Source organism: Trichosurus vulpecula, chromosome 3, assembly GCF_011100635.1.
Source record: "Trichosurus vulpecula isolate mTriVul1 chromosome 3, mTriVul1.pri, whole genome shotgun sequence".
Classification (NCBI taxonomy): domain Eukaryota; kingdom Metazoa; phylum Chordata; class Mammalia; order Diprotodontia; family Phalangeridae; genus Trichosurus; species Trichosurus vulpecula.
The window spans coordinates 399,487,437-399,513,134 of NC_050575.1; the positions used below are offsets into that span (position 1 = coordinate 399,487,437).

The following is a 25,698-nucleotide window of genomic DNA, read 5'->3' on the forward strand; positions in this document are numbered from 1 at the left end:
GTGGTGTGCCTGGGGTACCACAGTCCTTCCCACATAAATAATAGCTTTTTCTTTTTTTTAAACTGTGTAAGCAGTTTTATTATACTAAGGTAAAACCTAGTCTTTCTCTGTACTACATTTCCTTTTTTCTCGATACTTTCACAATTTGAAGGCAAAGGGTGTTACCATAAAATCTGAGAAGTAAATTACTGTCTTCATCCAGGATATATTAATAATTAAATAGTATTTTGACTTTTTCAGGGCTGAACTTTTTTGCTTTTTTGCATTATCTCTGGGACTATTTTCAAAACAAATAGTATAAGTTAAAAATGAATAGTTAAGCAAAATTTTTGAGAACTGTAGCCATATCTCTTGAAAATGAGGATTATCAGTCCTACATTCTTGTTATAGTAGGGTTTTACTTAGAAAACTTTGATCAGTTCTATTTAGCTTATATTTGGAAGTAATAAGATTTTTAAAAACTCTATAACCTATACATTTCATCAGTTTCTGAATATCTGCCCTCCAGTTACTCTGACCTTATATAAGGGTTTCACTATTTTAAGTCCTTTGTCTTAAAAGGATCTTGCATCTTATCCCTCTTTCCACTTATACCAATAATCCCCTTAGGTTAGGTCTTCATCACCTCTCATCTAGAGTTTTGTGTTGTCTTCCTCAGCTGGTCTCTGCCAGCCTCAGTGGATAGTATTCTCTCTCCCACTCTCTGCATTTTACTCAAACTGACCCCAGCGGCCCCGGCCCCCTCCCCCGCCCCGTTCTTGGCCCACAGTACTCCCATTTGCTGTGGCTGTTACCCCATGCCTAGAATGCAGGTCCTTCTTACCTTTGTCTCAAAGTCACTCTCTTTAAGACACAGCTCATGTATCACCTTCTACATGAAGTCTTTCCTCATCCCATGGTTGCTAATGCCCTTACTTCCAAACTACCTTGTATTTTACTTTCAGTTTATTTGTATTTTTTCTCTTTCTATTCTTTGAATTACAAAATTTTCCCCATTTCTACCTTCCCCCCCCACTCCAAAATGGCGTATATTCTGGTTGCCCCGTTCCCCAGTCAGCCCTCCCATCCCCCTTTCCCTTCTTCTCTTGTAGGGCAAGATAAATTTCTATGCCCCATTGCCTGTGTATCTTATTTCCTAGTTGCATGCAAAAACTTCTTTTTATTCTTTATACACATATATGTTCTTGACTCTCCCACTGGAATATAAAATACTAAAGAATAGGGAATGTTTCATTTTTATGTACTTTTATTCCCAGCTCTTAGTATGTAGTATGTACTTTATAAACGCTTGCATTGATCATAGCTTTAGAGCTGGAAGGGACCTACAGGTCATCTAGTTCAGCTGCTTTCCAGAGTCATCCAGTGGTTTGTCAGTGAACACACTGGCATTAAGAGGTCAAGTTAGCATTCAGATTCAGATCCCTGACTTGAGATTCAGCACTATCTCCAGTACATGATCACTGTTACTACCTAGAGTTTATGTTATGTATGGATTGTAGCTCTGGGGAAATTTGGATGATAGAATCATAGATTGAATTGCAGGGGACCTTAGACATCCTCTATCTAACAGGATCCTTATTGCTGAGGAGGAAACAGGTCTGGGAGGGTTTAAGTGATCTACTTAGCTTCTTACACATGACCAGAAGGCAAAACCAAGATTCAGATTTAGGGAGTCTTCTCCAGATCTTGCCCTTTGTTTTGTCGTGCTGCCTCCTAATATAATTGATTTTTTCTCATTTTGACGTGTTGTGATTAGGTAGAAGGTATATCTACTCTGGTAGTTTGTCCAGTCATGCCAAATTTTTTTTCCTATAGAAAAACACTGAGGGCTTGTAGTATGTGTAATTAAGTTTGTAGATGTAGTTCTAGCACATTTATTTAGCAGTTTGAACTGAACTGTAAAAAAATTCAGGAATTGCCAACATTGGTTGGAAATGCTTAGTTTAGGGGCAGGCTGTAGCCATTCATATTAACTATACATCTTTACTTGAAAAGATGATTTTGCTTTTGCTCTGTTTCTTTATTCATATTTATACATTTGGATTAAATAACTTAAATTTATTCCCTGAAATTCAGACAGTTATATGTTAAGTGGGACGGTGGATCTGGCCAAAGCAGATCCCAGATGGAAGCGCTTAATTTTTTAATGAGTACCTGGCATTAGAACATCTTAACATATATTGCATATGCCTTTCTTCCCTTCAATCTAGTCTGGTGCAACAGTGCCACCTCTTGGGCAGCGTAGGAAGTTTCCTCACCTATTAAAGTCTTTACTAAAATTACTCTTAAGGTAATGGACTAGTCCCATTTTTATTTTAAGGCCACAACTCATTCAGCTCTTTATGGTCTTCCTCAGGAGAGTTGGAAAGTACCTCAGTGACCATTCTAGTCCAACCCATATATGAAAAAATTCTCTGACATACGTAACAAGTGGTCATTGTCTTCTTGAAAATCTCCAAAGAGGAGGAACCTTCCACTCCTCCAGGCAGCAAATTCCTCTCTCGGATAGCTTTAGTTGTTAGTAAGTCTTTCCTGGCATCAAGCTTAAATTTGTCTTTTTACAACGTCCAGTCATTATGGCTGCTGGTGCCCTCTGAGGACAAACATAAGCTTAATCTACCCATATTTAAAAAAAAAAAACCCTCTTCGGATAGTTGGAGACAGCCGTCACATCTCTGTCTCCCCTCCCATCTTCTCTAGGCTAAATATGCCCAGTTCTTTCCACCCATTCTCAAAAGACATGGAAGTCTGGGCCTTTCACCCACCTATTTAAACCATGATGTCCAGCTCCTTCCTCTTCATATTTTTTATTTTAAGAGGCAAAAAGACTAGGCTAACGATGTGCCTTCATTGCAACAAGGAATAATTTTTGAAGTGAAGTTAGATATCAAGAGTGAGTACTATATACATCTCTAAAGCCCCTGAAAGTATACAACTTCATAACACAAAACTTGGTTTTCTTTATAGACAAGCATTCAAGAGAGTTAAACTTGAATTCTATTATTTAAGATGTTTTCTGAATTTTCATCATTAATATGCAATAATTTAGCTAAACTATGGGTTAAATAGGCCTTTATGGATTAGCCTGGAAGCCTAAGTACCATTTCATAATGTTTCTGCAGAGGAGTGTTTTTTTACATCGTTTGCATGTTGTCTTCACCATTGGGATGTGAGGTCTTTGAGGGCAGGGTTTCCACTGCTCCAGAAGACCTGAGTTCCTATCCAGCCGACACTAGCTGTGGGCAAATCATTTAATCTCTTGTCTGGTTCAGTTTCTTCAGCTGTAAGTTGGGGCCAATAATAGCATCCTCTTCCAAGGGTTCCTGTAAGGATCAAACGAGCTAATACTTGTCAAATGCTTAGCACAGTGTCTGACGCATAGTAATGCTTAGTAAATGCTTGTAGACTTGGCTTTGAACAACTTAGAAAATTTTAAGACACAACAAAGTGTGAAAAGTAGAAATGGCCAGTATCTAGTAGATCAGATTCTCTTCTGCTGCCATTTACTTTGTTCTGTAATATATCATACTAGACAGTGAAAGTATACTTGCCCTAGAGTGAGAAGACCAGATAGCATTCTTATCCACAAGGCTCCATTATGTGGTGGCATTGTACCCTTTAATTTTAGAGCTAAAACACCAAATGTGGAATGATCGATTTATTGGTCATAGTTTCCCTTATAAAAGAAATACAGTGAGCTTTTTCATGTATCAAAGAAAGCAAGAATGCATTTTTCTCTTTTTCCTGTCTTTTCCTGAATTCTGTCCTCCTCTTCACTTTTTTCTATGGAAAGCTAGACCAGTAACTCACGTTTGACATGCAGAATCTGTATTCTTTATGATTAAAAGCCCCTAACATAAGTTGAGATGAGTTCTAGCTTTTCTATCTAAATTTCATCCCCTTCAAGCATTTGCAAGAACTGACATTTTAAATATTAACTCCCTGTACAAGGATATGAAGGATAGTCTATATAAGTAGTTTCTAGAATAGTTTTCAAATGAAGATCTAACGGAGGATTGCCCAAGTTTCAGAAATCAAAAGTCTTAAAGTTGGTGTTCAACATTTAAGCGATTCTTTATAAGAAGGGAGTAATGTATGAGGACTTTTCTCCTTCCATGTCTACCAATAATACGTCTCACATTAAGAGTTTTGTCACCTTTCTGTCACGATAGCTCACATTTTTTGTACTCCTACAGTGAGGAAAGCATTTTATAACCTGTTAGGCATTATCATACTACTCCGCTATAACAGTAATTGCTAGCATTTAGTTAGCAACTGAAGGTTGGCAAATTCTCTACATGTTCTGTCAGTTATTCCTCATAACAATCCCATGAGGTGGGTCTGTGCTGCTGTTATCCCTATTTTTCAGATGAGGAAACAGGTGGAAAGAAGTGTAAGTGACTTACCCATTGAGGTGGGAGCTGAACTAAGGTCTTCCTGACTCCAGGTCCAGTACTCTTACTTACTTAGATAGAAAATGCCAAACATTATCTCCGAAGCATGAACCATGGATTCATACCTGTTATCTTGATTCACTTAGGTGCTATATTCTCATAGGAAACAAAAAGTAAAATGTTTAATTGTACTTTAATTGATTTTACCTATTTTTTATTTTCTGAAGCTTTCTAAGCTCTGTTTCTGTCTAGTCGACTATTGAGCCTTTTCATTTAATTGTTAAATATTTGGAGCAAATTTCTCTAACTTTTGGTTAGAGCATTTATGGATTGAACTTTGCTTTATTCTCATTTGTTTCAGCTTTTCCATTTTTCTTTTTCTTTTTAAAAAAAATCAAAATCAAATATTTCTTCTTTCCCCCTTCCTCCCTTAGTTTAAGGAAAAAAGAAAAACAAAACATTTGTTGCAAAAATATAGAGTGGAGCAAAACAAATCTCCAAATTGATCATTTAAAAAAGTTCTCATTTTGTACTGTTGTGTCTTTTACCTTTCCCTTAGGAGAAGGATAGCATATTTTACCACTAGTTCTCTGGAATAGTAGTAAGTCATTAAGCTAATCAGAGTTCCAAAGTCTTTCAAAGTTGTTTGGTTTTACAACATTGGTGTCCTTTTTTTCATCACTGTCTTTTTAATAAATTATTCTTGTGGTTTTGGTTCCTTCACTTTACATGAGTTTGTACAAATCTTCTAGGATTCTCAGAAATCATCACTTTTATCAGTTCTTGCAGTGTAGTACAGTTCCTACAGTACAGTAGTATTCCACCACATTTATATGCTGTAAAACTATTCTTTAATTGATGGGGATTGGCCCCATCAGTTTCCAGCTCTTTGCCACCACAAAAAAAAATCTATAAATATTTTTGAACACTTAGTACAAAGTTTGTTTTGCTTAGGACTAACCTTTTCCTTAACATGCTTTTTCTCTAATTCCCCATTGCCCCTTTTCCCACCTTCTATTTCCATGTTGAGTGAAATTATTTCTGTATTTAACTCTGTGTATTGTTGTGTTCTTTCTTCTTTTGACCGGTTCAGATGAGAGTGAGGTTCAGTTGTCAGCCTTACTGCCTTCTTCTCGTTTGTATAGACTTCTTTTTATGTGCCCCAGTTATGTGAGATAATTTTCCCTAACTTCCCTCCCCCCTTATTCCCATTGTATTCTTTTTTCTCTTTTCGTTCTGCTTTTAATATTAAGACATAACAGAACCACCCTCAGGCCTTCTGTTTGATTATACTAACGATAAAACCTCCTAATGATAACAGTTTTCAGGGGGGATATGTGTGTCATCTCCTCCTGTTAGAATATAAGCAGTTTATCCTTGTTTAGTTCCTCATGACTGTTAATTCGTGTTTCTCTTTTTATTTTTCTCTTGACTCCTTTAGTTGCCCTTCATAGTTTCTACTTAGCTCTGGTCTTTTCACCAGGAATGCTTGGGAGTCCTTTTTCATTAAAGGTCCATTTTTTTTTCTCTTTAGGATTTTGTACTCAATGTTTCTTGGTAAGTTATTCTTGGCTGTAAGCTTATATCCTTTGCCTTCTGGAATATTGTCTTCCTAGCTCTCTACTCCTTTCCAGTGATGGCTGCTAAATCGTGTGTGATCCTGACTGTTGCTCCTTGGTGCTTGAATTCTTTTTTTTCTGGCTGCTTGCAGTACTTTTTCTTTGACCTGGAAACTCTGAATTTTGGCTATGATATTCCTGGAAGTTTTGATTTTAGTGTTTCAGTAGGTGACTGATGAATTTGTTCTTTCTAGTTTACCCTCTAATTCTAAGAGATCTGGTCAGTTTTCTTTTATGATTTCTTGAAACAGGACACTTTTTTTGATCATGGTTTTTCAGATAGTCTGATGATTTTAAATTCTCTCTCCTTGATCTGTTTTCCAGGTCAGTTGTTTTTGCTGAGATACATTTTCTTGCATATTTTCAAGCCTTTTGACTTTGTTTAATATTTCTGATTGTCATATAAAGTCATTAGCTTCTATTTGGGCCATTCTAATTTTCAAGGAGTTTGTTGCTTTGGCCAGATTATGTCCTCTTGTACCTTCTAATTCTAATTCTTACTTCCATAGCTGTCCTTTCTTTTCCATTTTTTTCCTCTAGTACTCCTATTTCATTTATATAAACATTTTAAAATGGTTTATTAACTCTTGCTTTATCTCTTCCAGGAATTCTAGTTGAATTTGTGCCCAAGCTATATTTTTATTTGAGGCTTTGCTTGTGGGTGTTTTGGAGTCATTCCCTTCTTTTGGGTTTGTGTCTTGAATGTTCTTCTTCGTAGTAATAGCTTTTTATGGTGAGATTCTTTTTGTTTGTTTGTTTGTTTGTTTGCTTGTTCTTCCAGCCTAATTCCTGACTTCAGACTTTATGTTTGAGCCAGGTTTTGCACATTTCTGGAAGGAATGTTTGGGCTGATCTTGCTGCTGCAGGTTCAGAGGGACCGAGCTATTTCTAAAATACCCTTTTGGTTTGGGATTGCCACCCCGGTTATTCCACTGCAGGCTTCAGGTTAGACTAGAAGCTGGAGCCAAGACCACCCCTACTTCCCACCCCCTGTTGAGTGAGCCCATGGCTATGGCTGGCTTCTGGACTTGCTCCTTGCTCAGCACAAACAGCTAAGAGCCTGGATTGATCTTTACCTAGGAGTGCCATGTGTGAGCTCAATCCCCCCTTAGACTGCCCGGCGTCTGGCCTGTAATGGGTAGTGAGGCTGCCAGGTGGTACCCATTACCATAACTTGCACTTGTTGGGGCAGATCCCAGAACCCCTACCTGCCCCAGTGCTTCTTTCTCCCATGGACAGCCTGGGTCTTCTTTCAGGCCCTGGGCTGGGACACTGGTTCATTGTGATTTGTTCTTGGATTTCCCCATCAGATGAGGCCTTGTGCATTTCTAGATCTGTCTGGAGGGTCTTTGTGGAGAGAGGCTTGCTCTACATTTTCTTGCTGTTTGGGCATCTTGGCTCTACCCCCTTAACAAATGTTTTAAGGGCTCTTCTAGTTTGTTGGGATTATTTCTTTTCACAGTTAATGCTGTATTTGGAAATGAAGTATTCCAAAAGCCCATGTAGTTTTAAGTTTTAATAGCCATTAAGGCTAGTTTAATAGTTATTTTAAGCTAATAAAGCTTAAACTACACTAAAGCTTTTGTATCCCCAGTGTATCTTCCCCCCTTCCCCATAACGTTTCTTTCCCCCAGGGCATCGACCACAGCTAACAATCTTAATTCTCCAGAGAAGGGAGAGCACCGTATTCTTCTCAATTATAATAATAATAATAATCAAATAAAGTCTTAATAAATAAATAATGAAGTATTAATAAAAATTTCAGTTTATTTTTATTTATGGTATCATCATTGTTTATGTTGTCACCTGAACTGTTTATCTTGATTGAAGTAGCCTTTGGAGACTCAGATGGCTAATAGCAGGCAGACTAACACACAGGTGTTTGAATTTGTTGTTTTAGTCATAGAAGAGTTGTCATGCTTTTGCTTTATTATAGACATTAAGCCCAACAGAAAGTCAAACCTAAGTTTACAATACTTGAAATTACCCAAATGGAATCCTGTTTCTTCATGTGTTGTCTAAGACCTTTTCAGGAGTAACTAATGTTTGAAAATGTAAGATTAACTAAATTTAGAGAAGGGTACTGAGAGGGAATTTTGTTTGAGAAGTTATTTAGATCACATGTAGCCTACAAAGTAATCAGCAGTGAATGGACCTCAAAGAAAAAAAAATTAAAATAGAGATGTAGGAATTTAATATGCCGGAAGTGACAAGGACAAGAGAGAACAAAGAAGCTGCTCCTTTGTGTAGGAGTCAAGGGATAGTAGCAATACTCTTATCTTCTTTTGATTTTGTTGCAGTACTTGAACTGATCTCTATTCCATGGCTTACATTATTAAGGCAGAGAAGAAAAACAGATGCACAAACTATAGTAGAGTTTTGTATTTGTTTGAGGAAAGGAAAAAAGACTCCTTATAACCTACGAGAATTTAATAACCTGTTATTTCTGTAGTCCATTTCAGGGATCCCTCTAGGCACTCAGTGAAAAGTAAGTCTTGTGGGAAGTTTCTTATCTCATTGGACGTTAATCTGTCCTTATTGTTAAGCTGAAGGATGAGATAACTTATGAAGTAGTTGTAGACTTTTATACTTACAAGCCTAAGAAGCTTTTGTTCCTCTCAAAATAGGTAGAAATTTTTGTTGTCCGTGTTCTGCTGTGTCATTATTATATAGATATGTATTTCTCTTCTAATTTAGTATTGTTAATTGGTTCTAAAACAGTTTGATCTTGGACTTATGTTTATATCTTATGGGAAACCGCTTTTTTTTTTTTAACTCATTGGTTGGTTCATAGTCTCCCTCCATTTGGTATTTTTTTTACCATTTGACTCGGTAGCTAACTGATAGTGCCATCCCTGTTTTGTAAGAAAAGGACTGTTTTTAAATCTTTGAATAATTTCCAACTACTTCAATGTATCTTACCTCATTCTTTTCCCTTTAAACATGTAGAAATTCAGTATTTTCATTGCCATAATAGAAAACTACTCACAAAACCAATAATCTCATTGTTTCTGTAACTAAAAGTTTGCCAGTTGTTGTTCCCAGCTGCTAATTGTATTTCCCATTAATCGATGTTTTGACCATATATTTCTTTAAAAATGGGCTTTGAATGTAGTTGATGGCCTATTTTTTTTTCTTTTTGGTTTAGTCTCTTTCTAAATAACTTTTTTAGGTTTACAAGTTAATTTTCTCCTCTGCCCATTCCTTTGAATCTCCTACCTGTTAATGTGTCTCATGTTTTTAGTTCCAAAGAATGTTGGAACAGGTCTTAGATTTTTTGAAACTGTCATTCCTCAGGTAGTGCAGTAAAGAGCAACATTTCATAGACTGTCATTCATATTTGTCTTTGAAATTTAGAGTTAGACAAAGTTTAGAGGTTAAAACATTGTCAGTTTTATGATAACCTCTGCCTTTAGATGGCAACAGTACCAATTTGAAACTTGGGGAAGGGGGATAAGATAAAATAAAGAATAGTTTCGTGTAACTGCTTAATGAACGTAGAGAAAATGGAAAAGGGAGACAAACTTGTTTTAGAAGTTAGAGATAGCCTTTTGGGTTTAGGAGCACAACTGTAAGTATAGGTGGCTCTTAATTATTTTTTTCAGGTGTTCTCCTGCTAGAGAGAATGCCTGCTTAATAGAGTGTCAAGAGAACCCTACGTAGGATCTAGTATAACCTGATAAGTTAATACTTGAATGACCGTTGCTATGATAGCCGTAGAATATGCTTGTGTATTGCTGCAAAGATTATGCATTTTGACAAAGTGGTGGAGATGGGACTATATAGGATTGCTTCAGATTTTTTGGATCTATTGTCTTTATGCTTAATTTATAAAGGTCGGCAATTTGATACCTCAAGAAAAAAGTATAGCTGTGACTTGCTTTTTATAAACCCCATTATACTGCGCCACAGGCAAAGGCCCGTGCCAGAAACCTACAACTTCATCTGCTTATTCTTGTTTTCAACGTTTCAGGGAGCCATAGTAGTTATAGGGATGTGCTAGGAATGTTATATGGAATATTTGACTTTTTTTCTTTCTTTTTCAGGAGTGTTTCTCAAGAGTTGTCAGAGACTATCCTGACCATGGTTGCCAATTGCAGTAATGTTATGAATAAGGCTCGACAGCCACCACCAGGAGTTATGCCAAAAGGACGCCCCCCTAGTGCAAGCAGCTTAGATGCCATTTCTCCTGTACAGGTAGATAAGTTTTGATAACATGCTACCATCAATGAAAGTAATCTTTTTGCCATCCATATTGATTAAATAAAGTGGATTTTTACAGCAACAAGTAAGAATCAAAGTGGGGAAAAATTCAATTATAGTAAATTTAATTGCATGTCAAGCAAATTTAAAAGATCTGTATGGGGGCATAGTTTAGCATTGCTTTTAATCTTTATAATATAACTGCAGAACTTTAAGATTATTTTTTAGATAAATGGATAAAGGTTTTTTTTTTAAATAAGGAAATTGCTTAGAATCTTGAGGAATAAGCACTGCCTTTGAACCTGATATGTCTTGTTTGTAGCTTCTCAGGCCAAGCAACAGTGCTAGAGCATAAGGACTTGTTATAACTGGGGCTCTTCAGGTTTCAACTGAACTGCTCTTTTAAAAACAAGGTACATTTAAGTTACTCCCTGCCACTGACCACCCTTCTCCTCTGAGAGCAACACACTTCTTCTCTCAGTTACATTGGGGAGACTGGGGTTTAAGAAATTTTTCTTAATGATGCATTATGAATGACTCGTGAGCTATCAAACTCTAAATTCAGAAGGGAATGTAGAATAGTGTGATAATCAAAGACCTCTCCGAGTTGGAAAATTTTCTTCCAGATATTCTAAAATACCCCATAGAAAATAATACACACTGGCACTATGTTAATCAAAACCTCCAAATTTTCACTAGATTTGTTATTTTTTGGATGAGATTCTTGAATGATCTTTACATTTTATCAGCAAAGGTATCTATGGCTCATTGACTACTGCAAAATTTACCTTTTGGCTTGTGCTTTAAGGGGCTAAATGAGGGCTTAGGGGTATCAGGCTATTTTTAAAAATTCCTTGGTGTTAAATATAACAGCATTTCACCAAAGTAATAGGTGAAATAGTCTTGGTGTGGTCAGCTTGGTACTCTGCTTTATTTTATGGTTTTGGAGTTTTGGCAAATCTTTTCTAAAATAAATGCCTCATAATCTCTACTTTTGAATATTTAGACTTTAATAGTTGTAAAATGTGTGGCTGTTTATTGTATTTTTGGAATATTTGAAATTTTTTTTAAAGTTCTAAACAATATCACTTTTATTTGCACTAATGTCAGTTTGTCTCTTGGCTGAAGCTCCTGGTGATTTTCTTTTGTCTTTTTTAGATTGACCCCCTTGCTGGGATGGCATCTCTTAGTATAGGAGGTTCAGCTGCCCCCCACACCCAGAGTATGCAGGGTTTTCCTCCAAATTTGGGTTCTGCTTTCAGTACCCCTCAGTCACCAGCAAAAGCCTTTCCACCCCTTTCCACTCCAAATCAGACTACAGCTTTCAGTGGCATTGGAGGTCTCTCTTCACAGCTTCCAGGTAAGGAAATATTTGTAGAAACGTTGTATTTCTTATTGGTGCATAGTGAGGGTTATGATCACATGGAGTTACTATGGTGTGCAGACTAAGAAAACTTGATATCCTGAGATTACAAGTGGTTCCCTGACTTGGTAAGATAAAGAGAAAGAAACTTCTAAAAGTAACTTAATTCAAATTAACCTGTTACGTATCAGTAACAGTCCAGTTATACTTATTAAGAGTCTGTCAGCTTGTCTATAATTCTCTTCCCAATATGTGTCTTGGCATTGAGGTAGTGTGTGTGTGTGTGTGTGTGTCTGTCTGTCTGTCTGTGTCTGTGCCTGTGCGTGTATGTACACACGTACATTTACCTTCCCGCTTCTTGGATAAGCAAAAGGTCTAGAATCTCAAGGGAAATCATGAAAAAGGAATGAAGGGTAATGATACCTCAATTGTCAAATTATCCTATAAAGTAGTAATTATCAGAATTGCTTGGTGCTTCTTTTAAACATTATGGAACAGACTAGATGAGGAAGAATCCAAAAAAATAATTTCAAGAGCATATTTTTCTATAAGTCTGAGGACATAAATTACTTGAGGAGGAACAAGTGTTTGCCAAAAATTGCCAGAACAACTGGAAAGCCATTTGGCAGAAATTAGGTTTAGACCAATGTCTTCTACCATATACCACAGTAAACTCAGAATGGACACATAAAACCTTTAATTGACTTTAAATTCCAGAACCTTCTTTTGGTATTATCCTAGCCATCACCATTCTCCCTTTTTTCTCCCCTCACCTCTCACTTCCCTGGGTGTTTGTGTGTACTTGTGTTATTTGTTTAAACAGCCTGGGAAGGTAATAGGGTGAAAATAATTTATTCTTAAACCAAAATATAATATGATTTTTGGAGTCATCCATGTTCTAAGTAAAATAATATGGATCTTTGAACTGCTTACATCTAAATTTAAAAGAAAAGTCCATGCGCTTGTGTAGGAAGAATGTGATATAACTTTAAATCTGAGAAAGACAAATATAGTTAATAACATACACAGTGATTCTTCTGACCATTTGCCTTCTTTTTAGTAGGTGGTCTTGGCACAGGCAGCCTGACTGGCATAGGAACTGCGGCTCTGGGACTCCCTGCAGTGAATAGTGATCCATTTGTGCAGAGGAAGCTGGGCACCTCCGGACTGAACCAACCTACATTCCAGCAGAGTAAGATGAAACCTCGTAAGTGGTAGTGTTGTCTGTGTCTGTGAATGTGACTGGACCATAGTAAATTTGCACTTGGGAGGTTGGGTCAGTTTTATCGGGCCTAGGTAGGAATAGGTTCGAGAAAAGGCCAGGGTTGGGATTTTGTTTTTTAAGTTTGAACTCGGACTGCTAGGTGACCTAGCAAGACCTGAGTTCAGATCCTGCCTCAGACAAGGACTTAGCAGTGTGACCCTGGGCAAGTCTCAGAAATCTCTCTCAGCCTCAATTTCTGTGTGTGTAAAGTGGGGATAATAATGCCAGCTATCTCTGAGGATTGTGGTGAGAAGAGAAATGAGATAAACCACATAAAGGACATTGCTAGTGTTAGCTCTTCTATTGACTTGCTTGGAAAAGTTCAACAGATTTGGTTACAACTTTAGGTGCAAAAAATAGTCTTTTAAGATTTTTATAATTATTCTGTTTGCTTGGAAGTTTGATGTAGTTGTACCCAATTTTAATTGGATTTGAGATGTACTCATACGTTAACTAAGCAGAATGCATTTTTTTCTACTTAACCCCAGTGCTACCTTCGTAAAACTAAATGTTTCTGAAGGTGAAGGAGTAATTCCTTGACATAGAGCCCAAAACAAGGTGTGCGGTGACCCTAGACCTCTTTAGGCTCAGTAGTAGTAGTGATTTCATGTGAGAAGTGCCTTGCATCAGCTGGCCACCCTGGAAGCTGGTGTGAAAGACGTCTTCGTGTCCGTGTTGTTTGGCATGCCAGCTTCTCACCCTGCTCTGGCTTACCCAGAGTAGATCATTTGACTGGACTGCTTTAAGGCACCAGAGGGAAACCTTAACATAAATTTGTAGCTTAGGCTTAAGGGTAAGTATCTCATGTAGAATGTGAAATGTGCTCATGAAAAAAAGCTGACAGTGACAGGAATAGGATTTGGAATAGGTTTTTTGGGGAGGAATCCTTGAATATCCTGTTGAATAGCCTAAGGTGTTATGTGGCTGTCACTGTGCTTCCATTAACATAACCACATAATTCTTCAATTTAGTTATATATTGGTCCATTCTTTTACCTAAGTTTTAAACCTTCTTTGGTGTTTGAGGGTTCAGGGTGAGGGGTAGGGGGAGAAGAAAAAAGTTGAGAGAATCACATGCCTAGGAGTTGCTTCTCATTTCTCAATAGCGGACGTGTCCCAGGTGTGGCCAGAGGCGAACCAGCACTTTAGTAAAGAGATTGATGATGAAGCAAACAGCTATTTTCAGCGCATCTATAACCATCCGCCACATCCAACCATGTCTGTTGATGAGGTGAGTATGTAGAAGGACCTGTGTAGCCGATGGCACAGTAGTGACAAACCCAGGAGTTCCTTACCCTTAGTAAAACTGGTTCCAGCAGTTCCCCACTTCATCCTTTTGTTGCGTATCTTAGAGACATTTTGGTTGCCTTTTTTCCTCTTGTCTCAAATTGTGTGTAGAAATTCTGAGGAACTTTTGTTACTACAACAGAAATTGTCACCAGATATTGTTTCTTGGCCTCAATATTCCCTGTGGCAAAAAGTGTGAATTTGTTGAGTAAAGCTTTAAGGGTAACTATTTGGTTTTTATTTTTGCAGGTATTAGAAATGTTACAGAGGTTTAAGGACTCCAATATTAAAAGGGAACGAGAAGTGTTTAATTGTATGCTGAGGAACTTGTTTGAAGAATATCGGTTTTTTCCCCAGTACCCTGATAAAGAGCTGCACATAACAGCCTGCCTGTTTGGCGGGATCATAGAAAAAGGACTGGTTACTTACATGGCACTTGGCCTGGCCCTGCGCTATGTTCTTGAAGCCTTACGCAAGCCTTATGAATCCAAAATGTATTTTTTTGGGATTGCTGCACTAGATAGATTTAAAAATAGGTAAGTGTTCTTGTTCTTTTGGAATTTTCTCCCTCTTAAGATTGTTTTAGAGAGTACATAGAAGGCTTGCCAGGAAGAAAACTGGTCAGGAAGACCTGGGTTCAAGTTCTGTCTTAGACAAATACTGTTTGCAAACCTGTGAACAGATCACAGAATTTCCCAGTGAGTTAGTGAGAAGTGACTGATTTGCCTCATGAGAAGGCGTTTTCACCCAAGATGAAAGCATAGATGTAGGTCAAAAAACCAGGTTCTTCCTGTGTGGTGCCGTGTTCCATCTTGAATATATTCGTTTCAGTGCCTGTTGCTGACCAAAATCAGTGTAATACGAAGATTATAAATAGTCTCTAGCCAATTGAAGTTAAATATTAAACTCTAATAACATTCTGGGAAGTTAAATTACTGTATTATTATGATTATGATGATTTTATTGGTAAGAACAATAGAGCTGGTTAGTTTTTTTGGGCAGGGTAGGATTGGGGGCTTGGACTGTGGTCATTGTATTAACTCAAGTCTTTTCTTTCTTGTTACTTGTGTCCTTTAAATGAGATGACTCCTTTTTTTCTTTAATAGATTGAAGGACTATCCCCAGTACTGTCAGCACTTGGCCTCCATTAGTCACTTTATGCGGTTTCCTCATCATCTGCAGGAGGTAAGTGTGCTTGATGGTCAAAAAGAGGAAGTAATCTTAAGGGGCTTTAGTGCTTCAATTTTAAGAGTCCTTTTTATATTAAGTCACAGTATAGACAATTTTTAACCAGTGTTCATTGTTAAACTGCTAATGAATGTTTTCCTCAGCATCTGTAATTCTAAAGATTGGGCCGATATTTCAGTGGAGGGGAGGGAGAGGGTTATGGCATGATCTGTTGATCCCTTTATATATAGTTATTTACTTTGTAATTTGTTTCTTTCTAGTCATGTGTAAATGTATCATAACCTCTTTTTTTCAGGGTTATGATATTTACATGTTTTTTAAATAATGCAATTTTATGGTGGGTCATTAGCCTTGCTAATTAAAAGCATAAACTAGTGTCTAATTTATTGGTGCTTAAAGAATTCAGTTTTGTGATCCAGTTTGCAAATGGATTATTCTATTTTAACTCAATATTGTTGTGGAATGGCAAAAGTTTTAAAATGCCAGCAGTCTTTAATATATTTATTTCAAAGTATGTTTCAGATCTGGTAAAATTTACTATCCTTTGTTGATGCCCTCCACTCTTGCCCGTGATGATCTTATCTCTTCTTAGTACGTTCAGTTTTCACCTCTATCTATGCAGAGGAATTTAAAAATGTGTATCCTGAGCCTTGACCTCTCACAAGCACTATATACATATTTCTAACTGCCTGCTGTCCATTTTGTTAACTTGTTTAGATGAGTTAATTCTCTTGGACTCCTCTCCCACCTACTTAGGGCAATGCCAAGCTTGTCCTTTCTGCTTTCCCCATTAGAATCAGAATTTGAGAGTAGAAAAGACCTCAGTACCATCTAGTCCACCTAGTCCAATGAAAAGGCTCCCTGATAAGGGCCCATCTACCTTCTGCTTGAAGGCCCCCAGTGAAGGGAGTCCCACATCCTTCTCCCTGCCCCCAATCCCTGGAGTTTCCTTTTCTTAAGGCTGGACATCCTCCAGCACCTTAAACCAATTCTCATAAGGTACAGGTTCAAAGACTGAGCATCCAGGTCACTTTTCTGGGCATTCTCCATCTTAGCAATGCTTTTGAGACAGCTGGGGGTGCTCCAGTGCACAGATCTAGGCCTGGAGTCAAGAAGACCTGGGCTGATAGCTAGCCTCAGATGTTTGCTAGGTTTGTGACCTTGGGTAAGGCACTCAACTTCTCTGCTTCAGCTTCCTTAAGTGTAAAGTGAAGATATTAACATCACCTACCTCCTGTGGTGGTGGTTAGGATTTAATGAGATAACACTTGTCAAATACTTAGCTTTATTGTAGTGCCTGCCATGTGCCATTATATAAGTGCTTTCTTGTGATTCTATGGGCCGCCCGCCCGCCCCCCCCCCCCCCCTCCCGGCGCCAACTATAGTGCGCAGAACCAAAAGCAAATATTTCAGGTTGTCTGACCAGTACAAAGCAGCCATCACCTTCTTACTCTTGGGAGCTGGACCTTTCTTAATCCATCCCAAGATTATGTTACGTTTTTTGACTGCCATGTCACACTGTTGCCTCCTTGAAGGCTACTAAAAGTCATTCATTCTTTTTTTGAATTATTTTTTTAACCATCCTTCCCAGTCTTGTACTATGTAGGCTCTCTACTGTGTCCCTCCCAATAGTATGCGATCACTTTATCACATGCCTTGCTAAAATCAGGGTACAGTACCGATAGCATTTTCCTGACCTACTAGTTTCGTGATGTGTCAGGGAAAAAAAACTAAAGTACTAAGGTTACTTTGTCTTGATTTACCCTCAAGAAGCCCATACTGTTTCTTTGTAATCTCTACTAACTTTCCCATATCTTCACTATGCATCTTTTTAAATTGTCTATTTCATCATTCATCCTGTATCATTCCTATCCCTCTTCTCCCCCCCACCCCCAGTCTCCTTTGTCATTCATTTAACAATCACATCCAGATCTTCCATACTCAAGGATATAGTTTACCTGGGCCAGGTGACTTGATGTCACCAAGGGCTGCTAGGTGATCTTTAAATACCTTATTTATTTTAGTTACCAACTCTTTGTTAGTCATTTTTGTTTTGATTTTTCGATGTAATGGCCCTTCTTCTTGGCAGAGGAAACAGAAGCAATCTAAAGATTGGTCCACTATGCTTTTTTTCTTTTGTCTATATGTCCAGTATACCTCCATCAGTGGTCCTTCAGTCTTTCCCCAAAACTAAAAAAATTGTTATTTTTGGCTTAATCTCCAGCTTTCAGCCCTCCTGACAGTTTTTTTTTTTTAAATAGGGTCACAACCTGTAACTGTCTGACAGTATGGGAAATATTCTGTACCTGTGATCCCCCACTTCTGGGGGAGGGGGTGTGTGGGGTGTGTGTATTTTTTCATTATTTGTTTTCTATCACCAAGATTGATCATTGTGACTAATCTCATTTTGGCTGGTTATCAGATTTTTGAAAGAAATCTTAGAGAACTTAATGACTAAATATTTTGATTAGGTTGCCACTTTGCTAAAAGTTCTGATGTTGAACTTTATTTTATAAGCAAAAAAGATAATCATATTCAATTAATAATATCATTTGTTATATGTATGATTATATATATAATATGATATATGCATATATCATATATGTTATTACTCTATTAATACTAGGGTTTCAGAGAGCTTTTCATCCCTTACTTTCTTTGTAGCATTACAATTAACCTCAATAGAGGGAAGGAAATTATGGTGCGAAGGTACAATCCTGTTCCGAATGGATTTAGATGGCTCAAAAAGCGAAGGGGGTAGAATTAAAGAACCCTAAAGTCAAGTCAGCTCAAAAGATATTTATTTAGTGCTGACTATGCCTGGGTACACTAAATGCTGGGGATTCAAAGAAAGAAAAAGACAATGCCTGCCTTGAAGAGAAGCTTACGGTCTAATCAGGGGAGACACCATGTGAACAGTTATGTTCAAACCAGATATGTACAGGGTAAATTGGAGGTCATCTCAGAGGGAAGGTATTAGGCATTCTGGAAGACTAGCAGAAGTTGAACACAGCAGGGTTTTAGCTTAGACTTGAAGGAAACTAGAGAAATTGGCAGGCAGAGACAAGAAGACGATTCTAGGAATGTGGGATAGTCATTGAATCAGGAGATGGACTGTTGTGTAGGAGGAACACTATATAGAGGGAAGAGTATGTTAGAGAAAGCCTGGAAAGGGAGGAGGGAGCCACGCTATCAAGGGTTTTAAAATCTGGGACATTTTATATTTGATCTTGCAGGTGATGGGTAGTCACTGGATTTTATTGATTGTAGTGGGGAAGGGTGACATGATCAAACTTAAGCTTTAGGAAAAACACTTAGGTTACTGACTAGAGGATGTATTGGAGTGGGATAGGCAGATACCATAAGCAGGTGAGGAGAGCCTTCACCAGTGTGTGGTGGCAATGCCAGAGGACAGAAGGGGGCTAATTTTAGAGATGTTGAAAAATGTTAAAAAATTAGCAGGTCTTCCTCTTTTCCCTTTCACTGTCATATTCTCTAAGCTAATGAATTCTTATTTCTTGTTTTTTGAAAAGTACATTGAATATGGACAGCAATCTAGAGACCCTCCTGTGAAAATGCAGGGTTCAATTACCACCCCTGGAAGTATTGCACTTGCCCAGGCCCAGGCCCAGGCCCAGGCCCAGGTTCCAGCAAAAGCTCCTCTTGCTGGTCAAGTCAGCACTATTGTAACCACCTCAACTACTACTACTGTGGCTAAAACCATAACAATCACCAGGCCCACAGGAGTTAGCTTTAAGAAGGATGTGCCAGTAAGTGAAACTCTTTCTTTGTTAAGCTGTGAAATAGCTATGCAGAGTAATTGTGACGTGAATTTCCATTTTGTGTACTTTGCTTGCTTTATCTTCTAGCCATCTATTAATACTACAAATATTGATACCCTGCTGGTGGCTACGGACCAAACTGAGAGAATTGTGGAGCCTCCAGAAAATGTTCAGGAAAAAATTGCTTTCATCTTTAACAACCTTTCTCAGTCAAATATGACACAGAAGGTGAGTGTACTTTGGTTCTTTGGTCCATAGTAAATATGAATTTTCTCTTAATAACTTTGCCTTTTAGAGGGAGGTTGTGTGAATGCTTTCAGTTTCTGGTTCTGATGTCCTATGTTATAAGTTTGTTTTTTTCAGGCAAAGTAGTTAATAGATTGAGATATGTACTAAATTTCAAGTCATAATAGGATGGTGACTCTTAAACTGATAGAAACCTCAAAGGCCCTCTAGTTTTATTTTATATTGGATAAGACCCAGGCGCAGGGGGGATGTAAGGTCATCCAAGCAGGAAGTAGGAGAACCAGGATTTGAATTGCACCCCAATTCCTTTTTTCCTTTCAGTGTCATTTAAAGTCTGCTGACTTGACGTAGCTTTAAAAGTTATTACACATAGTCTGTCAAGGTTTGTTGAAATTTGATTTTGCTATTTAGAAAATCCAGCTTTTCGTCTACAAATGTCATCAATTTCTACTTTATTCTCATTAAGTATATTTATTGAATGCTTTATCACACATACCATTCTCATTTTTAAGTAAAATACATAGAATATTTTCCTCTCTGAGTTTACGCTGTGGGCTGACATCACTGATATGTACTTCATATAAGCAGGGAGACCTGACCGAATTGTTTTATGTTTAGAACCGAATGTTAATATTTTATCGGCCTACAAACAAGTAAATTTCAATTAAAAAGATTTCTAGAACTTGGGGTCTCAAGCTGTGTATCTCAGGTACAGAGAGTTTTCCAATCATCTCCAGCAGCTGTTACTTTCTTTTCTGACATTACCTTCCATCCACTATTTATAAACAAGGTGACCCCAAAGTCTTAGTGTAGTGTTAAGCTATCAAAGCTTGTGTTTTTTAAATGTACCTAATTATTTATATTTTCTATTAGAATGTGAGCTCCTTCAGGCATTAGTAAACACTTCACAGGTGTCTGCTATGATGTGTAGGCATGGTGCTAAGTGTACAAAGACAGCAAAGACATCTCCTGCCCTTGCAAGGAGCTTACAGTCTAACTGGGAAAGTTAGCACAGAAAAGTTGAAATGGTGCAGAGGGGAAAGGTACCTGACAGGTGTGTTTAGAGTGTGGTGCAGAAAAGGAGGACAGGAACTGTTGCAGCCTTTACTTGTCTTCCTAGCACTTAGAGCAGGGCCTTGCACACACATGGTAAGCTCTTACTTAAGGTCTAGTTGACTAATCAGCCTTAGCTTCTGATGCAAGTAGTATTACAGTTGAAATCTTTTTGTATCAAGTGCATTTTTTGTGAACATAGTAATAATAGTATTTAACATGTGGTGGCATATTCCTATCAGAAAATGGCTTCACAGTTATTTAAAAGTGACAGTTGAGTTTTCATTTGGGGCACTTAATAATTCAGTTTTATTCCATTTATGCTTTAAATATTTTTCCTTTGCTCAGGTTGAAGAGCTGAAGGAAACAGTGAAAGAAGAGTTTATGCCTTGGGTTTCACAATATCTCGTCATGAAGAGAGTCAGTATTGAGCCAAACTTTCACAGCCTTTATTCAAATTTTCTTGATACTCTTAAGAATCCTGAATTTAATAAGATGGTTCTGAATGAGACCTACAGAAATATCAAAGTGAGTGGTAGATCCTTTATAATTTCTTCTTTAAATTGTTTTTTTTTAAATTAGTATATTTAGATTTTATAATTTTAATATCTCAAAATCAGATAATGGTTAGACTGAGGGAAGTCCTTTATCAGTTTTGTGCCTAAGAACCTTTCTTGATTCAGCCTTTTTGCTTATAACTAACTTTGTTCCTACTAGCCTAAGATTTGCTTGTTTTGCTTTTAGTAATTGATTTAGAAAGTAGCCACATGATAGTAATACAGTTTAAATATCTGGTATAAGCTCTTAGTACTTTTAGCTAAAGTGTAAGAAGTGTTCTTGTAGTATCATGCATGTACCTATCTTATTTAAAAATTTACATTTAAAACATACATTTAAAAATTCTTTTCTACATTTAGGTTTTATTAAAGGATAACTAGCAGGATTCTTTACTACTATATCTTGTATCTGAATTTGGGGGGGAAATGATTATAAGTTTTCCTAATGCAGTGAGTCTGATACTTTTGAAACCTGTTTTACTGTAATACTTGACTTGGTGTTTATCAAAGTTTTCAATACAGGGTCAGAGTCACCAACTGATTAGCCTTTTCCCAGTCGTACCTGCCCTGCTCATTCTGAGTTTTATCAAGCCTTCCTCCTTTTTGTATAGCCACCTCCTTTTAGATGGTGCTGTTACAGACACCGAGTCCTTTTTATTCCCCCCAAGAAGTTGTGTCAGTGGAACTACCACACAGATAGATGTCCACCCAGAAGACTCTGAGCTCTTCACCTTGTGTAAATAGCAAGGGAATGTGAGTGAGAAAGGTGTCAGCTTATCAGTGTTGCTTACAAAACACAATTCTATTTACTTTGTTTCTTCTTTGAAGGTAGTACTAGGGAACACTTTATAGAAAGGACCAAATGAACTGTCAGTCTTAATGCACTATTTTTTAAGCCTATTGATGGACATTTTCACCACCTTAGGTTACGCTGTAGTGCCAAAGAACCCCTTGGTGCCTGTCCTAGCACAGCTGATTGCCTGTTTGGCTCGTGCTCTGGCAGTGGCGTTAAGGAACATAACTGCTACATGTAGCTTATAGAGCAAGTGTGGTTTGGTTCAGTGAATACCCAGATAAAGAAAAAGATAGAGAAGTCAGAAGCCACTAGCAGCTTTGATAGGTCACAAACTGCAAGGGTTAGGGAAAGGGTGGGCACAGGGTAAGCAGCTACGAACTTGGATGTATAAAATCCTCACTGTTGAGGTAGTTTGTCATAATCTCTGGAGAACAGTAGAATGTCCTGGATAACTTGAAATGGCGTTGTTCTAGTTAAGTTTTTCTTTCCCTGTGTTACTCAGGAGGTTTCATTGGTATCACTATATGTTCAGGAGAGTTGGCTTTGGTTCTTCGAAATAGATTTGAAGTCAGGTCACTGTAACAACTCCGGAAAGTTCTCAGAACATAAGATTTTCCTCTTGGAAGAAAATGTTTCCCTGATGCTGTGTAAAAATATTAGGTGACAGAGGACTTGATTTAAAGGGGTGGATTATCTGAAACCCTGGTTCTTTCTTTCACTTGGAGCCTAAAAGGCTAAGTTCTGAATCCTTAGTCTTTTAGGGTAGAGAAGTAATAATTCTTCAAGTCTTCAAGTCTATCTCAGTTCTTAAAAACAATGTTTTAGGTGCTTCTGACATCAGATAAAGCAGCTGCCAACTTCTCAGACCGCTCCTTGCTGAAGAACCTGGGCCACTGGCTGGGGATGATCACACTAGCCAAAAACAAACCCATCTTACACACAGTGAGTTTCCATTAAAAACTGTGCGTATAGTACTGACCATTCTAGCTTGGGCATAGAGGCTTTATCCTGGGAATCTAGTTTCCTCTCTCTTATCCCCTGAGTATGGCCCTGACTCTACCCCAGGAGAGTTAATTTGCCTTCCTGACCTCAATCTAAAGGTGGAATTGACCTAAATGAATGCCAAAAAGCCTTAAATGTTACATCACATGAATCTGCTGGCTTGGCTGCTGCCAGTGACCTTTTAGTCTAAATTATGGTTTATTGGTGTTTCTGGGGCAAGTAGACGCCTGGAATTTCAAGATCTGGGCATGTGCTAACAATCTCTGCCCCATACGCCTTAGTATGCCACAGTATTGTAGGTGAGACTGCAGTGCCGTTTTATCCCATAGTTATGTTCTCTTCTGAAAAGAAGACCAGTAGGGTGTTATAGATGTGAAAAAAAGTTCACCCCATCCTATTTCCTATAGTTTCCTATTAATGCCTTTCAGCTATGTGTGTGCTGGATGCATACTTAAAATGATTTACATGTAAAGTATCTTTAGACTTTTAAATGTTATTTCCTTGTTTGTTCCAGGACTTAGATGTAAAATCTTTGCTGTTGGAAGCTTACGTTAAAGGACAGCAGGAATTGCTGTATGTGGTGCCCTTTGTTGCCAAAGTCTTAGAATCCAGTGTTCGGAGTGTGGTAAGAACAACTTATTTTCAAATGGAACTAGTTACAGTCATATTACCATCTTGTAACTTTAGGTGCTACTGACATCAGAGTTGCTTCTTTTTCCATACAAAGCCTCTCCTTTTAGTATCCCAGTATGCTAGTAAGAACACTAGACTTGATAATCAAGTTGTCTGATATATGTGTTATATCTGACATAAAGTGTATGACTTTTTGGCAGATAACTTCGGATCTGGCCCTCGAGTCTCTCCTCTGTCTCGTAATTGAGAGCTTAGACCTAGGCAATGATATAGTTTCTCTATTTTTTCATATTCTGTTGTTTTTGTGATATAAAGAGGACTTGGAGACTTTGCATATAATTATGACTTTTAGATGCACATGTATAACAGGGTAGATATTTTAAAATAAGGCTTTGGTTTTTTTTTTTTAACGTAAGGCTTTTTCTTTAGGTTTTCAGGCCACCAAATCCTTGGACAATGGCAATTATGAATGTACTAGCTGAGCTTCACCAAGAACATGATTTAAAGGTAAATGTATTTATTATATTATTCTCTTGGGACATTGTGCAAGAAACTGATGCTTTTGTGTATTGTATACATAAAGGGGAGTAAAATCCATTGTCTTGTGGTGTACAGCCCTGTCCTTTGAAGGCAGTCTGCAACTTCTATGGGAGGGGAGACAAATTAGTGGGTAGCGAGTGAAACTGGAATTTAGATGTTTTAAATCTAATTCAACTGTAATAATGCAGTTAAACTTGAAGTTTGAGATTGAGGTTCTCTGCAAGAATCTTGCCCTGGACATCAATGAGCTAAAACCTGGGAGCCTCCTGAAAGACAAGGACAGACTGAAAAACTTAGAAGAGCAGCTCTCTGCCCCTAAAAAGGACGTCAAGCAGCCAGAGGCACTTCCTCCCATCACAACCACCAGTGAGTACAGACTTTGGTGAAAGCACATTTTTCCTGCTTTTACACTAGTTAGAACAGGGCTGTCCAACCTTAGGTTTTTATTGAAACAACGGACACATATTTTGATTTGCCATTTTAGTGAGAGCTCTACAGTAGCTCGGCTTTGTTTACTAAAGCATTTATGTAAGTTTTTTTGCTTGTAGGTGGACTGCATAAATCTCACTGCGGGTACCACACTTTGGACAGCCCTGAGTTAGAATATTTTTCATATCTGAAGCACAGTGATCCATGGTGTTGATAGTGATATTCAGGGTATCCTGAAATCCTGATGGGCCTTCTGAAAATTCATGGAAGGATTCAGTTGGGTTGATTATATAGATTTCATGTTTTTTTCCACCAAAAGTTAAAAACATATGCATATGTACATATGCATGTGTATACATGCAGTAACCACCTCACGTATTTGACTAACCAGAAAACTCAGTACTGTTACTGTGTTGAATTAGAGTTTACTGTCTATGAGAATTTAGAAGTCATAAGTGGATCTATGTTATTCCTCAGATTGTCTGGGGCCCTTACTCCATCCTATAGTGAACAAAAGTGGTTTATTTCTAGATTAGAATGGTTCTAGCAGGCAAGGCGGCTTGGATACTCCCTGGGTGCCTGGGGACTCTTTGGGAGAGGATATCATTATTCCCAGTGTAGCTCAAAGCTCTTCAACTCTGTGTTCTTGTTGGGGCTTCTCAGCCTTGGGCCTAACCATGGGGCAATACTTAATGTAACTCCAGGGCCTTGAACTCTTCTTGTGAAGTTATTATTATTCTCCTGAGGGCCATCTAAATCTAGGCACCTGTTTGTGTGTAGGAGGCAGAATTCTTGAGAATGGGTCAGTGCCCTGGAGGGAGATTGACTAGATTCTTAGCCATATTTTATGGCTTTTTTCCAGATTAGCAATCTAGCTGATTAATTTACTCTGAGTGTTCAAATTGAGAGCTATTCAACTTCTGTAAAACACTTGGTTCTGTTTTTTAAGTAACTCTAATTTTAGTTTTCATCCCTTTCTGTATCAAGCTACTTCTACCACACCCGCTACCAGTACCACTTGTACAGCTACTGTTCCTCCACAGCCTCAGTACAGCTACCATGACATCAATGTCTATTCACTGGGAGGTCTGGCACCACACATTACTCTAAATCCTACGGTAAGTTCCCAGCATTACCCTTCATTGCATTTTTTAAAGGCCTTTCTTCCCTTTCTCCCCTCCCCGTGCATTTTTCTCTCCTCCCTCCCTGCCCCCCCTCCGTGCCCCTTTCTTCCCCCACAATTAAAGGTCTTTGGAGGCATACAGTGTTCACTACGCTCCTCTCCATAGTCTTCTCTTTTACCCTTTCCTCCCTGAATTTCTGTTAATACAGTCTAGTAATAG

The 25,698-nt window shown here is 38.0% G+C and overlaps 1 protein-coding gene and 1 non-coding gene across 9 annotated transcripts in view; both read left to right on the top strand.

Moving 5' to 3' along the window:
• Window positions 1-25,698, top strand: part of CNOT1 (CCR4-NOT transcription complex subunit 1) — a 96,853-nt gene that overhangs the window by 50,344 nt on the left and 20,811 nt on the right. For 2 of the 8 annotated variants that reach the window (XM_036751934.1, XM_036751929.1), the window contains exons 17-30: window positions 10,060-10,210; window positions 11,375-11,576; window positions 12,640-12,786; window positions 13,949-14,073; window positions 14,379-14,665; window positions 15,236-15,314; window positions 18,851-19,087; window positions 19,187-19,327; window positions 20,747-20,926; window positions 22,577-22,693; window positions 23,268-23,378; window positions 23,816-23,893; window positions 24,115-24,292; window positions 25,343-25,473. In XM_036751934.1, the coding sequence (XP_036607829.1) occupies window positions 10,060-10,210; window positions 11,375-11,576; window positions 12,640-12,786; window positions 13,949-14,073; window positions 14,379-14,665; window positions 15,236-15,314; window positions 18,851-19,087; window positions 19,187-19,327; window positions 20,747-20,926; window positions 22,577-22,693; window positions 23,268-23,378; window positions 23,816-23,893; window positions 24,115-24,292; window positions 25,343-25,473 (2,164 nt within the window). The remainder of the gene's footprint in view (window positions 1-10,059; window positions 10,211-11,374; window positions 11,577-12,639; window positions 12,787-13,948; window positions 14,074-14,378; window positions 14,666-15,235; window positions 15,315-18,850; window positions 19,088-19,186; window positions 19,328-20,746; window positions 20,927-22,576; window positions 22,694-23,267; window positions 23,379-23,815; window positions 23,894-24,114; window positions 24,293-25,342; window positions 25,474-25,698) is intronic. The other 6 variants (XM_036751932.1, XM_036751936.1, XM_036751930.1 and 3 more) reach the window with 3 other exon arrangements.
• LOC118845188 lies at window positions 10,502-10,637 on the top strand. Its single transcript, XR_005010053.1, has one exon. It is a non-coding gene; the product is annotated as a small nucleolar RNA SNORA50 (small nucleolar RNA).